The sequence below is a fragment of the Mustelus asterias genome, chromosome 24 (assembly GCF_964213995.1).
Source record: "Mustelus asterias chromosome 24, sMusAst1.hap1.1, whole genome shotgun sequence".
Lineage (NCBI taxonomy): Eukaryota > Metazoa > Chordata > Chondrichthyes > Carcharhiniformes > Triakidae > Mustelus > Mustelus asterias.
The window spans coordinates 56,468,552-56,484,699 of record NC_135824.1 but is presented as its reverse complement, the minus strand read 5'-3'; the positions used below and the strand labels follow the sequence as shown (position 1 = coordinate 56,484,699).

The following is a 16,148-nucleotide window of genomic DNA, read 5'->3' as shown; positions in this document are numbered from 1 at the left end:
TCCATGGGCGACAGTTGCCCATCTCCTCACAGTTCCGACCTTTTTTTTATTCATTGAACATGGGCGTCACTGGTTGGCCAGCATTTATTGCCCATCCCTAGTTGCCCGAGGGCAGTTGAGAGTCAACCACATTGCCGTGGTTCTGGAGTCACATGTAGGCCAGACCAGGTAAGGACGGCAGATTTCCTTCCCTAAAGGACATTAGTGAGCCAGATGGGGTTTTTCCCGACAATTTCCGACAGTAGATTCTTAATTACAGATATTTTTTTATTGAATTCAAATTCCACCATCTGCCGTGGCGGGATTCGAACCCGGGTCCCCAGAACATTAGCTGAGTTTCTGGATTAGTAGTCTCCTCTGCCATTCAATCATGGCTGATATGTTTCCCAACCCCACTCTCCTGCCTTTTCCCCATAAGCTTTGATCCCCTTACCAATCAAGAACCTCTCTATCTCTGTCTTAAATACACTCAGTGACCCGGCCTCCTCTGTGGCAATGAATTCCACAGATTCACCACTCTCTGGCTGAAGAAATTGCTCCTCATCTCGGTTTTAAAGGTTCGTCCCTTTATTCTGAGGCTGTGCCCTCGGATTCTAGTCTCTCCGACTAATGGAAACATCTTCCTCACGTCCACTCTATCCAGGCCTTTCAGTATTCTCTAAGTTTCAACGAGATTCCTCCCCTCATCCTTCTAAACTCCATCGGGTACAGGTCCAGAGTCCAATTACGAATGTACCTTCTTTGGACACCAAGTCCTGGGCTGGGACTCGAAACCGGAGCTTCTGGCTCAGTGGCTGAAACGCTAACCCCCCCCCTGTGCCACAGGCGTTCTATCCTGGAGAGTCTGTAACGTAACAACAGGAGCTGGTCCCCAAGCAGAAAATGCTGGAAAATCTCGGCAGGTCTGACAGCATCTGTGGAGAGAGAATAGAGCCAACGTTTCGAGTCTGGATGACCCTTCGTCCCCTTGCCAAAGGGTCAACCAGACTTGAAATGTTGGCTCTATTCTCTCTCCACAGAGGTTGTCAGACCTGCCGAGATTTTCCAGCAATTTCTGTTTTTGTTTCAGATTCCAGCATCCGGTGTTTTGCTTCTATGTAAGAGAAGCTAGCCATTTGGCCTAACCAATCGATGCCTCCCTGCAAGCGACTTCAGTGTAATCTTTCAGCCCTGTCTCCCTCAAGTATCTTCCCTTAAATAAACCCACGCTCATCACCTCATCCACCCCTTGTGGTAGCGAGTTCCACATTCTCATCGCTCTCCGAGTAAAGTCATTTCTCCCAAATTCCTTATTGGATTTGTTGGTGCCTGCCTAATATTTATGGAACGTTGTTCTGGCTTCTCCCCAGAGTGGAACCACCTTCTCCACATCAAACCGACCCAATGTCTTCAGAAGTTTACACAACTCCCTCGGGTCACAGAATCCCTACAGTGCAGAGGAAGGCCATTCGGCCCATCGAGCCGAGCCTCCCTCTGCACTGTAGGGATTCTGTGACTCGAGGGAGTTAGAACATAGAACAGTACAGCACAGAACAGGCCCTTCGGCCCACGATGTTGTGCCGAGCTTTATCTGGAACCAAGATCAAGCTATCCCACTCCCTATCATCCTGGTGTGCTCCATGTGCCTATCCAATAACCGCTTAAATGTTCCTAAAGTGTCTGACTCCACTATCACTGCAGGCAGTCCATTCCACACCCCAACCACTCTCTGCGTAAAGAACCTACCTCTGATATCCTTCCTGTATCTCCCACCACGAACCCTATAGTTATGCCCCCTTGTGATAGCTCCATCCACCCGAGGAAATAGTCTTTGAACGTTCACTCTACCTATCCCCTTCATCATTTTATAAACCTCCATTAAGTCTCCCCTCAGCCTCCTCCGGCATGGGGTCGGTTTGTAAGGTAAGGTGAAGTAATGTAAGGTGAAGACCTTACAACAACCCAGACTTTATCCCCATAACCCCATGTATTTACCCCGTTAGTCCCCTTGTCACTAAGGGACAATTTAGCATGGCCAGTCCACCTAATCCGCACATCTTTTGGACACTAAGGGACAATTTAGCACGGCCAATTGCTCTAACCTACACATCCTGGGACACTAAGAGGCAATTTAGCATGGCTAATCCACCTAACCAGCACGCCCTTCTACTGTGGGGGAAAATTAGAGCACCCGGAGGAAACCTACGCAGACACGGGGAGAACGTGCAGACTCCACGCAGACAGTGACCCGAGCCGGGAATCGAACCCGGGTCCCTGGTGCTGTGAAGCAACAGTGCTAACCACTATGCCACCCCGAATGCCTTGGCAAACATGCTCAACACTGCGCAAGCCCCTTGCCTCTCCATCCCGCCTCATCCTCTATAAGAAACCCAAGGTTGGCGTCAGGGAATCAATCCTCCCTCCATGACATCCTTCCTGCGCCATCTTCCTCTCAGGCTTGACCCTTGACCCCCCCCTACCAGGTCGTTCAAAGTTGAAAGGTGATCCGTGCTCTCCTGTGACGCCATTGGCGCCATCCGGTCTTGACTTGAACTTTAATACGAGCTCCACGTCTCAACGAAATAGATTGGTGAAGCCAAATGGTTGCCATGGGTAACGTCTTAGTTGCGGGGGGTGGGGTGGAGAAGAGGAGCGAGCACCGTGACCCTGATGAACCGCCCCACCCTCCCAACCTTTCATTTCCGGGTGCCTCACTCGCCTTACCTTCGAGTCAGCTTGGAGGTGAGCTTGGAGAAGAGGTTGGACGAGGCACGGCTCCGGGTCTGGGGCAAAGGCGTGGCATCGGGCGAGAGGGTGGGGGAGGTGGGCGAGCCGTTCTGCGCCGCTCCCCGCCGGTCCCGGAGCTGTCCGCCGTGGAAGGTGCTCCGACTGGAGGTGCCCCTGGGGAAGCGGGTGCGGTCCGTGGGAGCGGCGATGCTGTGGGTGGAGGGCGAGGCCGGACTGGCGCGACTCATCGCGGTGCTGGAGGAATTTCAAACAAAAGACCACGTTGTAACAAATCAACATTGAACCTTTATAGAATCATAGAATCCCTACAGTGCAGAGAGAGGCCATTTGGCCCATCGAGCCTGCACTGACCACAATCCCATCCAGGCCCTACCCCCATAACACCACATATTTACTCTTCTAAACCCCCTGACACTAAGGGGCAATTTAGCATGGCCATTCAGCAGGGTAAGGATTACTCACTGTACAACTGTACAGAGTAGCTGTTTATTCAGCAGGGTAAGGATTATTACTGTGTAATTGTAGAGTCACTGTTTATTCAGCAGGGTAAGGATCGCTCACTGTGTAACTGTACAGAGTCGCTGTTTATTCAGCAGGGTAAGGATCACTCACTGTGTAACTGTACAGAGTCGCTGTTTATTCAGCAGGGTAAGGATCACTCACTGTGTAACTGTACAGAGTCACTGTTTATTCAGCAGGGTAAGGATTACTCACTGTACAACTGTACAGAGTAGCTGTTTATTCAGCAGGGTAAGGATTATTACTGTGTAATTGTAGAGTCACTGTTTATTCAGCAGGGTAAGGATCGCTCACTGTGTAACTGTACAGAGTCGCTGTTTATTCAGCAGGGTAAGGATCACTCACTGTGTAACTGTACAGAGTCGCTGTTTATTCAGCAGGGTAAGGATCACTCACTGTGTAACTGTACAGAGTCACTGTTTATTCAGCAGGGTAAGGGTCACTCACTGTGTAACTGTACAGAGTCGCTGTTTATTCAGCAGGGTAAGGATCACTCACTGTGTAACTGTACAGAGTCACTGTTTATTCAGCAGGGTAAGGATCAGTCACTGTGTAACTGTACAGAGTCACTGTTTATTCAGCAGGGTAAGGATCACTCACTGTGTAACTGTACAGAGTCACTGTTTATTCAGTCGGGTAAGGATCGCTCACTGTGTAACTGTACAGAGTCACTGTTTATTCAGCAGGGTAAGGATCACTCACTGTGTAACTGTACAGAGTCACTGTTTATTCAGCAGGGTAAGGATCACTCACTGTGTAACTGTACAGAGTCGCTGTTTATTCAGCAGGGTAAGGATCACTCACTGTGTAACTGTACAGAGTCACTGTTTATTCAGCAGGGTAAGGATTATTCACTGTGTAACTGTACAGAGTGACTGTTTATTCAGCAGGGTAAGGATCACTCACTGTGTAACTGTACAGAGTCGCTGTTTATTCAGCAGGGTAAGGATCGCTCACTGTGTAACTGTACAGAGTCACTGTTTATTCAGCAGGGTAAGGATCGCTCACTGTGTAACTGTACAGAGTGACTGTTTATTCAGCAGGGTAAGGATCAGTCACTGTGTAACTGTACAAAGTCACTGTTTATTCAGCAGGGTAAGGATCACTCACTGTGTAACTGTACAGAGTCGCTGTTTATTCAGCAGGGTAAGGATCACTCACTGTGTAACTGTACAGAGTCACTGTTTATTCAGCAGGGTAAGGATCACTCACTGTGTAACTGTACAGAGTCACTGTTTATTCAGCAGGGTAAGGATCACTCACTGTGTAACTGTACAAAGTCACTGTTTATTCAGCAGGGTAAGGATCACTCACTGTGTAACTGTACAGAGTCGCTGTTTATTCAGCAGGGTAAGGATTATTACTGTGTAATTGTAGAGTCACTGTTTATTCAGCAGGGTAAGGATCACTCACTGTGTAACTGTACAGAGTCGCTGTTTATTCAGCAGGGTAAGGATCACTCACTGTGTAACTGTACAGAGTCACTGTTTATTCAGCAGGGTAAGGATCAGTCACTGTGTAACTGTACAGAGTCACTGTTTATTCAGCAGGGTAAGGATCAGTCACTGTGTAACTGTACAGAGTCACTGTTTATTCAGCAGGGTAAGGATCACTCACTGTGTAACTGTACAGAGTCGCTGTTTATTCAGCAGGGTAACGATTACTCACTGTGTAACTGTACAGAGTGACTGTTTATTCAGTCGGGTAAGGATCGCTCACTGTGTAACTGTACAGAGTCACTGTTTATTCAGCAGGGTAAGGATCGCTCACTGTGTAACTGTACAGAGTGACTGTTTATTCAGCAGGGTAAGGATCAGTCACTGTGTAACTGTACAAAGTCACTGTTTATTCAGCAGGGTAAGGATCACTCACTGTGTAACTGTACAGAGTCGCTGTTTATTCAGCAGGGTAAGGATCGCTCACTGTGTAACTGTACAGAGTCACTGTTTATTCAGCAGGGTAAGGATCGCTCACTGTGTAACTGTACAGAGTGACTGTTTATTCAGCAGGGTAAGGATCAGTCACTGTGTAACTGTACAAAGTCACTGTTTATTCAGCAGGGTAAGGATCACTCACTGTGTAACTGTACAGAGTCGCTGTTAATTCAGCAGGGTAAGGATCACTCACTGAGTAACTGTACAGAGTCGCTGTTTATTCAGCAGGGTAAGGATCACTCACTGTGTAACTGTACAGAGTCACTGTTTATTCAGCAAGGTAAGGCTAATGGATTTTATAAGCACTAAAGTCTATAGCAGAAACAAGGAAGGGTGAAATTCAGAAGGAAGTACTTGGACATTTAGCTCTGATAACATTACTGATTGGTTTACAAAGACCTCAGGGAGGTCCCCACGAAACGCAGAGCGTGTCACTGTGATTACCTGTTCTCCTTCCCATTTTGTAGCAGCGATTGCCGATCGTTGGGGTTCCGGTCCGTGCAGACGTATGTGTTCCTCCTGCTCATGGCACTGGCTGGAATATTATTCTGTGGAAGGAAAGGGAGAGAGGTGTTGACTTTGCCAAGAGAGATTCCCATCGAATGTCCCCCCTCGTTTTCAGCCGCGCCACGGGCAACTGGCGCACCCTCGTGGGCGAGCGAGGTGGCACAGTGGTTCGCACTGCTGCCTCGCAGCGCCAGGGACCCGGGTTCAACTCCGGCCTTGGTCACTGTCTGTGTGGAGTTAACACATTCTCCCCGTGTCTGCGTGGGTTTCCTCCGGGTGCTCCGGTTTCCTCCCACAATCCAAAGATGTGCAGGTTAGGTTGATTGGCCATGCTAAATTGCCCAATAGTGTCCTGGGATGCATAGGTTAGAGGGATTAGCGGGGTAAATACATGGGGTGACGGGGATAGGGCCTGGGTGAGATTATGGTCAGTGCAGACTTGATGGGCCAAATGGCCTCGTTCTGCACTGCAGGGATTCTATGAGCTGGACTGGACAGTGGGTGCAGTTTGACGAGGGGCATAGTTTTTTTAAGTTAGTGTCACAAGTCGGCTTACATTAACACTGCAATGGCGTTATAATGAAAATCCCCTAGTTGCCACACTCCGGCGCCTGTTTGGGTACACTGAGGGAGAATTTAGCACGGCCAATGCACCCTAACCTGAATATCTTTCGGACTGTGGGAGGAAACCGGAGCACCCGGAGGAAACCCACGCAGACACGGGGAGAACGTGCAGACTCCGCACAGACAGTGACCCGAGCAATAATCGAACCCGGGTCCCTGGCGCTGTGAGGCTGCTGTGTTATCCACTGTGCCAGCACTATGGGGTAGATAGCATTTGTAGGTTAGGTGGATTGGCCGTGCTAAATTGCTCCTTAGTGTCAGGGGGATTAGCAGGGTGAATATGTGGGGTCACGGGGATAGGGCCTGGATGGGATTGGTGTTGGTGTAGACCTGATGGGTTGCCCATTGCCCATCCCTAATTGTCCCTCGAGTAGGCTGCCTTCTTGAACCCGCTGCAGTCCAAGTGGTGTAGGTACACCCAGAGGGCTGTCGAGTGTGACGCACGTCACCAGTTTGAGATGATGTTAGAGGGCCTACCACATCTGAGGATTCTGGGATTGCAATAAACGGCCATCACAAAGTTTCACGAACAAGGATATTGAAACTTGACAGAAGCCCTGCAGTGCAGGAGGCGGCCATTTGGCCCATCGGGCCTGCACCAACAACAATCCCACCCAGGCCCTATCCCCGTAACCCCACATATTTACCCTGCCAATCCCCCGACACTCAGGAGCAATTTAGCACGGCCAATCCACCTAACCCGCACGTCTTTAGAGTGTGGGAGGAAACCGGAGCACCCGGAGGAAACCCACGCAGACACGGGGAGAACGTGCAAACTCCACACAGACAGTGACCTGAGGCCTGGAATCGAACCCAGGTCTCTGGCGCTGAGAGGCAGCAGTGCCAACCAACAACTGTGAACCGGTCTCCAGGAATTAGAGTGATTGCTGGGACACTGGAGTGAGCAATGGCCAGGAGACAAAAAACTTACAGTCATTAAAACACTTTCAGTTATTGGTGATAAATATTGATCGACCATTTTGAGGTGAAGACTTAGGGGTAAATACTCCACTGCCTGAACAACTTTAGTTTGGAGCTGTGGGTAAGCTCCGGCCTCCGACCCCCAGCCCGACCCCCGGCCTCCGACCCGGGCCCCGGCCTCCGACCCTGGCCACCGACCCCCGGCCTCCGACCCGGGCGCCGCCCTCCGACCCTGGGCCCTGCCCTCTGACCTGGGCCCCGCCCTCCGACCCTGCCCTCTGACCCCCGGCTCGGGCCCCGGCCTCCGACCCCCGGCCTGGGCCTCGGCCTCCAACCCCCGGCCCGGGCCCCGGCCTCCAACCCCCAGCCCGGGCCTCCGACCCCCGGCCCGGGCTGCGTCCTCCAACCCCCGGCCCAGGCTCCGGCAGTAACAAATAGGCCAAACCACTTTTGGATGCAAATGGGGGAGGAGGGAGCCTGTCTGGGAGGGAGTGGAATGGGGGTGGTTTATTGGGTAAGAAACACCGAAAAAGTCCGGTTTGAGCACTCAATAAATGTGCAAAAATATGACACCCAAAAAATGAGTTTGGAAAAGAAAATGGCGGTTGCTAGCGGTTGGCAATCAGCATCCCCTGTTGGCGGGAGGCCTGAACCACAGCACAAGTGGGCAGAGTGACTGGCTCCTCCAATCCCAAAATTGCTAACATGGCATTGAAAGCATTGACGCAGGATGTAAGCTTGTGCAGGCCGAACCACAGGGATTTTGCGCCAGGTCTGTCCAGTCTTTGGCCAAAGAGCATGGTGGGGCGGCACGGTGACACAGTGGGTTAGCACTGTCGCCTCACAGCTCCAGGGACCCAGGTTCGATTCCCGGCTCGGGTCTCTGTCTGTGCGGAGTTTGCACGTTCTCCCTGTGTCTGCGTGGGTTTCCCTCCGGGTGCTCCGGTTTCCTCCCACAGTCCGAAAGACGTGCTGGTTAGGGTGCATCGGCCGTGCTAAATTCCCCCTCAGTGTACCCGAACAGGCGTTGGAGTGTGGTGACTAAGGGATTTTCACAGTAACTTCATTGCAGTGTTAATGTAAGCCTCCTTGTGACATTAATAAATAATAAAATAAATAAATAAATTGGGGTTTGTGTGCCAGAGATGGGGTGGGATGGCAGAAGGGTATGGGTGCTGTGGGGGGGGTGGTGCCATGGGGTCAGAGAGGGTCCAGGGGCACCATGAGGGTATGGGAGCCAGGGAGAGCGAGGGTGTCACTGGGTTTTGGGTGCCACGGAAAGGGTGGGGGAGGGGGTGGCACCATGTGAGTATGGGTGCTGGGGGAGGGGTGCCATGGAGGTCAGAGAGGGCTCAAGGGTGCCGTGGGGGTAGGGGGTGCCAGGGAGGGTGGGGGCGTCATAGGGTTTTGGGTATCACAGAGGGGGTGGTGCCATGGGGGTCAGAGAGGGTCCAGGGGCACCATGAGCGTGTCACAGAGTTTTGGGTGCCACAGAGGGGATGAGGGGGGGGGGGGTGGCGCCATCGGGGTCTGGGTTCCGAGGAGGGTGCGGGTGTCACACAGCTGAGGGCGCTTCCGGGGTATGGGCGCCACTGCAGGGGGGGGGCCAGGGAGGGTGCCAGTGCCATGGGGCTTGGGCACCATGGGGGCACAAGAGGGTGCATCACAGAGGGCAAAGGTGCAACACAGTGTAGGCCCGAACACACGCGAGAGAGACCGTGCGAGGGGGGAAGGGAATGATCAGTGCACACACCAATCGGATTCACCCCGTGCGGCCTGGCTGATGGGGACTTGTTGACTGGAGGTGAAGGAGGCCTCCACCCAGCCCAGACTCGGCCATCACGGATCAGCATTTAACCGCGAGCCAGGGCACACAGGGCCACACCTCGGCATTGTCGTCAGCTGGCAACGAGGTATCTCCAGCTGAACGGAAGGGTTTTAGATATAGAAACTGTGGGGGCTGCTGTTTGCTCCATCTGCATGTTAGTGAGATGAGTCAGCGACACTGCTATATCGAGGCAGTGTGTGGGTGAAGTGGTGACTTCTGTTCGACTTGGAAGGCCGCAGACGTCACAAGGGAAAAATAAATCACAGGCTTGAGTAACGAACCCATTAACTCCCGTCTCCCTGGTGACAGCTGCAGACGTACCCTGGGTGCCGGCTGGCAACCATCTCCCCTTCGCCCAGGCCCACGGGCAGGATGGGGCAATGCCCCATCTCTCCATGGTCCACGGGGAACAGACAGGGATAGAGAAAGAGAGGGAGAGAGAGAGAGAAAGAGAGAGAGAGAGAGAGAAAGAGAGAGAGAGAAAAAGAGAGAAAGAGAGAGAGAAAGAGAGAAAGAAAGGATATCAGAGAAAGAGAGGGTGAGAGAGAGGGAGAGAGAATGAGAGGAGAGAGAGAAAGGGAGAGAGAGAGAAAGGGAGAGAGAGAGAGAGAAAGAATATCAGAGAAAGAGAGCGTGAGAGAGAGGGAGAGAGAATGAGAGGAGAGAGAGAAAGGGAGAGAGAGAGAAAGGGAGAGAGAGAGAGAGAAAGAGAGAGAAAGAAAGACTATCAGAGAAAGAGAGCGTGAGAGAGAGGGAGAGAGAACGAGAGGAGAGAGAGAGAGAGAAAGGGAGAGAGAGAAAGGGAGAGAGAGAGAATGAGAGGAGAGAGAGAAAGGGAGAGAGAGAGAAAGGGAGAGAGAGAGAGAGAAAGAATATCAGAGAAAGAGAGCGTGAGAGAGAGGGAGAGAGAATGAGAGGAGAGAGAGAAAGGGAGAGAGAGAGAAAGGGAGAGAGAGAGAGAGAAAGAGAGAGAAAGAGAGAGAAAGAAAGACTATCAGAGAAAGAGAGCGTGAGAGAGAGGGAGAGATAAAGAGAGGAGAGAGAGAGAGAAATGGAGAGAGAGAAAGGGAGAGAGAGAAAGGGAGAGAGAGAAAGGGAGAGAGAGAAAGGGAGATAGAGAAAGGGAGATAGAGAAAGGGAGATAGAGAAAGGGAGATAGAGAAAGGGAGAGAGAGATAAAGGGAGAGAGAGATAAAGGGAGAGAGAGATAAAGGGAGAGAGAGATAAAGGGAGAGAGAGATAAAGGGAGAGAGAGATAAAGGGAGAGAGAGATAAAGGGAGAGAGAGATAAAGGGAGAGAATTAAAGGGAGAGAATTAAAGGGAGTGTGAGAGAGAAAGTGAAAGAAAGAAGGAGAGAAAGAGATAGAGGGAGAATGAGAGAGAGAAAGGAGAGAGAGAGAGAAAGGAGAGAGAGAGAGAGAAAGGAGAGAGAGAGAGAGAAACTATTCCCGATGTGGGTGGAGTCTGGGACCAAATCCAAACTTGACTTTCAGGACTGAACTCCGGAATAACGTCCGGAGAAATGTGGAATTCCCTTCCGCAAACGGAAATTGCTGCCTGATCGATTGTCAATTTTAAATCTGAGATTGATAGACTTTTGTTATCCAATGGTGTTAAGGGATATGGGGCAAAGGCAGAGAGATGGAGCTGGGTCACAGTTCTAACCATATGACGGAACAGGATCGAGGGGCTGAATGGCCTCCTCCCGTCTTCAACAGGTCTCTCCTGGAGCCCAGCAGTAAATTTTAGAAAACAAAAATCACAAAACATTGTATTTTAGCATTTTTGAACCTTTTTACCTCCCGGGTAAATATAAAATAGAATAGAATCCCTACGGTGCAGAAGAGGCCATTCGGCCCATCGCGTCTGCACTAACTCTGACAGAGTGTCTTACACAGTAAGAAGTTTAACAACACCAGGTTAAAGTCCAACAGGTTTATTTGGTAGCAAAAGCCACACAAGCTTTCGAGGCTCTGAGCCCCTTCTTCAGGTGAGTGGGAATTCTGTTCACAAACAGAACTTATAAAGACACAGACTCAATTTACATGAATAATGGTTGGAATGCGAATACTTACAACTAATCCAGTCTTTAAGAAACAAAACAATGGGAGTGGAGAGAGCATCAAGACAGGCTAAAAAGATGTGTATTGTCTCCAGACAAGACAGCCAGTGAAACTCTGCAGGTCCACGCAACTGTGGGAGTTACAAATAGTGTGACATAAACCCAATATCCCGGTTGAGGCACACACAAGGACGGCCTCAACCGGGATATTGGGTTTATGTCACACTATTTGTAACTCCCACAGTTGCGTGGACCTGCAGAGTTTCACTGGCTGTCTTGTCTGGAGACAATACACATCTTTTTAGCCTGTCTTGATGCTCTCTCCACTCCCATTGTTTTGTTTCTTAAAGACTGGATTAGTTGTAAGTATTCGCATTCCAACCATTATTCATGTAAATTGAGTCTGTGTCTTTATAAGTTCTGTTTGTGAACAGAATTCCCACTCACCTGAAGAAGGGGCTCAGAGCCTCGAAAGCTTGTGTGGCTTTTGCTACCAAATAAACCTGTTGGACTTTAACCTGGTGTTGTTAAACTTCTTACTGTGTTTACCCCAGTCCAACGCCGGCATCTCCACATCAAGAGTGTCTTACATCAGCCCTTCTCCCCGCCCTATCCCTATAATACACCCATTCAATCCCCCACATTTAGCATGGCCAATCCATCTAACCTGCACATCTTGGGACACTGAGGGGCAATTTGGTATGGCCGGGGGGGAGGGTGACCTCATCGAGGTCTGCAAAACTCTGGGAGGTTTTGTTGAAGGGGACACAGACAGAACGTTTCCTCTCACGTGGGGAAGAGTGTAAACTAGAGACCGTCGATATCAGATAGGCCCCAAGAAATCCAATCGGGAATCAGAAGATCTTCACCCAGAGAGCGGGGAGAGTGTGGAAGTCACTCCCACGGGGGGAGTGGCTGAGGTGAATAGAATGAAGGGGAAAGTAGACAAGGAGGGAGAGGGGAAGAGGGAGGGTTACGAGGGTAGATTTGATGAGGAAAAGATGGGAGGAGGCTCGAGGGGAGCATAAACACCAGCATGGAGCAGATGGGGCCGAATGGCCTATCTCTCTGCTGTAATTCTATGTAATGCACTAAAGCCATAAGTCTACAGAGTCTAGTTAGAAAAGAGCCTGCGCAAACTACAGCAAACTGAGATTGTGGCCAAAATGGCAGCAATCCCTCGGGTGGCACAGTGGGTTAGCACTGCTGCCTCACAGCGCCAGGGACCCGGGTTCGATTCCCGGCTAGGGTCACTGTCTGTGTGGAGTTTGCACATTCTCCCCCGTGTCTGCGTGGGTTTCCTCCGGGGGATCCGGTTTCCCCTCTCAGTGCAAGGATGTGTGGATCAGGTGGATTGGCCATGCTCAGTTGCCCCTTAGTGTCAGGGGGATTAGAGGGGTAAATATGGTGGGGTTACGGGGATAGGGCTTGGGTGGGAATGTGGTCGGTGCAGACTCGATGGGCCGAATGGCCTCCTTCTGCACTGTCGGGATTCTATGATAAAACCAGTATTGCGAACAAAGTACAGTAAGTGAAGGATAGTGATGTGGAAGTGATATGTGTGAAACCAGTCCCTGGGGTGATGATGGGGGGAACGAGGTAGCATTAAGTAAAAAGTTAAAGTTAATTTATTAGTCACAAGTAAGGCTTACATTAACACTGCAATGAAGTGACTGTGAGAATCCCCTAGTCGCCACACTCCTGTTCGGGTACACCGAGGGAGAATTTAGCACGGCCAATCCACCTAACCAGCACGTCTTTCAGACTGTGGGAGGAAACCGGAGCACCCGGAGGAAACCCACGCAGACACGGGGAGAACGTGCAGACTCCGCGCAGACAGTGACCCGAGGCTGGGAATCGAACCCGGGTCCCTGGCACGGTGAGGCAGCAGTGCTAACCCACTGTGCCACCATGCCATTCGTGAACCAGATGGATTTTTCCGACAGTGGGTCATCAGTAGATTCTTAATTCCAGATTTTCTTTTATTGAATTCAAATTCCACCATCTGCCGTGGCGGGATTCGAACCCGGGTCCCCCAGAACGTTAGCTGGGTTTCTGGATGAGTAGTCGAGTGATAATACCACTAGACCAGCGCCTCCCCATTCTGAACACATTTTGACACCAAGATGAGAGAATCCGTATGGTGCAGGAGAGGCCATTTGGCCCATCGAGTCTGCACCGACTCTGACAGAGTCTCTTACATAGGCCCTTCTCCCCGCCCTATCCCTGGAATACACCCTCTTAATCCCGCACATTTAACGTGGCCAATCCACCTGACCTGCACATCTTTCGGACTGTGGGAGGAAACCGGAGCACCCGGAGGAAACCCGCGCAGACACGGGGAGAATGTGCAGACTCCGCACAGACGGTGACCCGAGGCCGGGACTCGAAATCGCATTCATTCTGAAAGCCTGACCCTGCTTTGAGAAGCTCCTTACGTTTGTCGGGCCGGATACTTTCCTCCGGTCCGGGATCTCCGACTTGTTCGGGTTGTTGGCACTACTGACCATGGGGCTGGACGGCGGGACCCCAGCCCGGCTGCTGCCGCTGCTGCCGGTGACTGTGCCGCCCCCGCCCGCCGTGGCTTTGCGCGACGGAATCCGTTCCTCCTTCAGGTCGTTGTCCGCCGTGCTGGTCTGGCTCCGTTTCGGGTGGGAGGTCAGGGCAGCCGGTCCGCCTGGAACAAGCAATGGACCACCCGGTTAGTCACTCTGAGCCCACACCGCACCCCCCCCCCCCCCCGAACTGACCCTGCCCCGGCCGGCCAAAGGCAAGCACCGGCAGCCAACACCCCCCTGGCATCGAACGTGGCACAGCGGGGGGGGGGGGGGGGCCTCTCCGAAGTTGCAGCTTCAAGTCTCACGCTGAGAGAAACCCGGCCGGTACAGCGTGCCCCCTGCGCGGTACTGAGGGAGTGCCGCACTGCCAAGGAGGTGCCGTCTCTCAGGTGGCTCGCTAATCTGAGATCCCCATCAGACCCCCCCCCCCCACCCCAACAAGACAACATCACGGACTGCAGCGATTCAAGATGGCGGCTCGCCACCACCTCCTCAAGGGGCAGCTAGGCATGGACAATAAATGGTGGGCCTGTCCAGCAACGCCCATGACCCACGAATGGACCCAAGGATAAAAGACCTCATGGACGACTCTTCTTGAAGAGCAGGGAGGTGCCCCTTCCCTGCTCCACCTTCCTCCCCTCAACCTTCCCTCTCCCCTCCACCCCCTCCCCACCTTTCTCCCCTCCCCCTCCTCCCTTCCCTCCTCCACCCCCTCCCTTCCCTCCTCCATCCACCCCCTACCCCTTCCCCCTTTCCTTCCCTCCTCCAGCCCCTCCCCACCTTCCTCCCCTCACCCCATCTCCCTCCCCCTTCCCTCCTCCACCCCTTCCCTCCTCCACCCTCTCCCCTCCCTCCCACCTTCCTCCCCTCAACCTTCCTCTCCTCCACTCCCCCCAACCTGATTCCCCCCCTCTCTTTCTTCCCTCCCCCTCCTCCCTTCCCTCCTCCATCCCCTTCCCCCCCCTCTATTCCCTCCTCCATCCACCCCCTACCCCTTCCCCCTTTCCTTCCCTCCTCCACCCCCTCCCCTCCTCCACCCTCTCCCCTCCCTCTCACCTTCCTCCCCTCAACCCCCAACCTTCCTCTCCTCCACTCCCCCCAACCTGATTCCCCCCCTCTCTTTCTTCCCTCCCCCTCCTCCCTTCCCTCCTCCATCCCCTTCCCCCCCCCTCTATTCCCTCCTCCATCCACCCCCTACCCCTTCCCCCTTTCCTTCCCTCCTCCACCCCCTCCCCACCTTCCTCCCCTCACCCCATCTCCCTCCCCCTTCCCTCCTCCACCCCTTCCCTCCTCCACCCTCTCCCCTCCCTCCCCTCAACCTTCCTCTCCTCCACTCCCCCCAACCTGATTCCCCCCCTCTCTTTCTTCCCTCCCCCTCCTCCCTTCCCTCCTCCATCCCCTTCCCCCCCCCTCTATTCCCTCCTCCATCCACCCCCTACCCCTTCCCCCTTTCCTTCCCTCCTCCACCCCCTCCCCTCCTCCACCCTTTCCCCTCCCTCCCACCTTCCTCCCCTCAACCCCCAACCTTCCTCTCCTCCACTCCCCCCAACCTGATTCCCTCCCTCTCTTTCTTCCCTCCCTACCTTCCTCTCCTCCCTTCCCTCCCCCCACAAGAACCCGGGGCAATATTCAACCTTCAACATTAAAAAAGGTCACCATCACGTTACCGGCACTGGGATCTTGCTGTGCAGGTGTTTCCTGTATCACGAGAGTGGCGGCACGTTCCTGTCTTGGTCGACCATGGGAATCGTAGCGGGTGGGGGAGGGGGGGAAAATCCCCGGGACTACGTGAAGGTCTGTCGACCCTGGGTGGGAACATTCTGGTCTCAGGGTGTTGGCGGGGGGAAAATCCCACCCAGTATCTCATGGGCTGTGAAACGCTTTGTCACGTCCTGCGGTTATGAAAGGCGCTATATAAATGCGAGTGGGTTTTTTGTTTCCATCCTGAGGAACCATAGAATCCCTACAGTGCAGAAGGAGGCCATTTGGCCCATCGAGTCTGCACCAACCCTTATCCCATCGAGGCCCTATCCCCGTAACCCCGCATATTTACCCCATTTACCTCTAACCTACGCATCCCGAGACACTAAGTGACAATTTATCATGGCCAAACGGGAGCACCCGGAGGAAATCCACGCAGACACGGGGAGAACGTGCAAACTCCACACAGACAGTGACCCGAGGCCAGAAATCGAACGTGGGTCCCTTGCGCTGTGAGACAGCAGTGCTAACCACTGTACTGGCATGCCACCCACATCCCCACCATCCCCCCCCCCACCCCACCTTCCCCTCCCACCTTCCTCCCCTCCCCTTCCTTCCCTCCCCCTCCTCCGATTCTGCCCAGTTCCATTTCCCAGGTCAGGCTGAGAATGGCGGAGTAGGCCTGAGGGGCAGAGTAGGCCTGAGGGGCAGAGTAGGCCTGAGGGGCAGAGTAGGCCTGAGGGGCAGAGTAGGCCTGAGGGGCAGA

At 52.9% G+C, this 16,148-nt stretch overlaps 1 protein-coding gene across 1 annotated transcript in view; it reads right to left on the bottom strand.

Annotated features, from left to right (window-relative positions):
* The window catches only part of LOC144511107 (MAP/microtubule affinity-regulating kinase 4-like), a 47,572-nt gene that overhangs the window by 9,375 nt on the left and 22,049 nt on the right, over positions 1–16,148 (bottom strand). The window contains exons 2-4 of the mRNA XM_078241083.1: positions 13,562–13,800; positions 5,625–5,728; positions 2,704–2,961 (exon numbers count right to left, since the gene is read on the bottom strand). Coding sequence (XP_078097209.1) covers positions 2,704–2,961; positions 5,625–5,728; positions 13,562–13,800 — 601 coding nt within the window. The remainder of the gene's footprint in view (positions 1–2,703; positions 2,962–5,624; positions 5,729–13,561; positions 13,801–16,148) is intronic.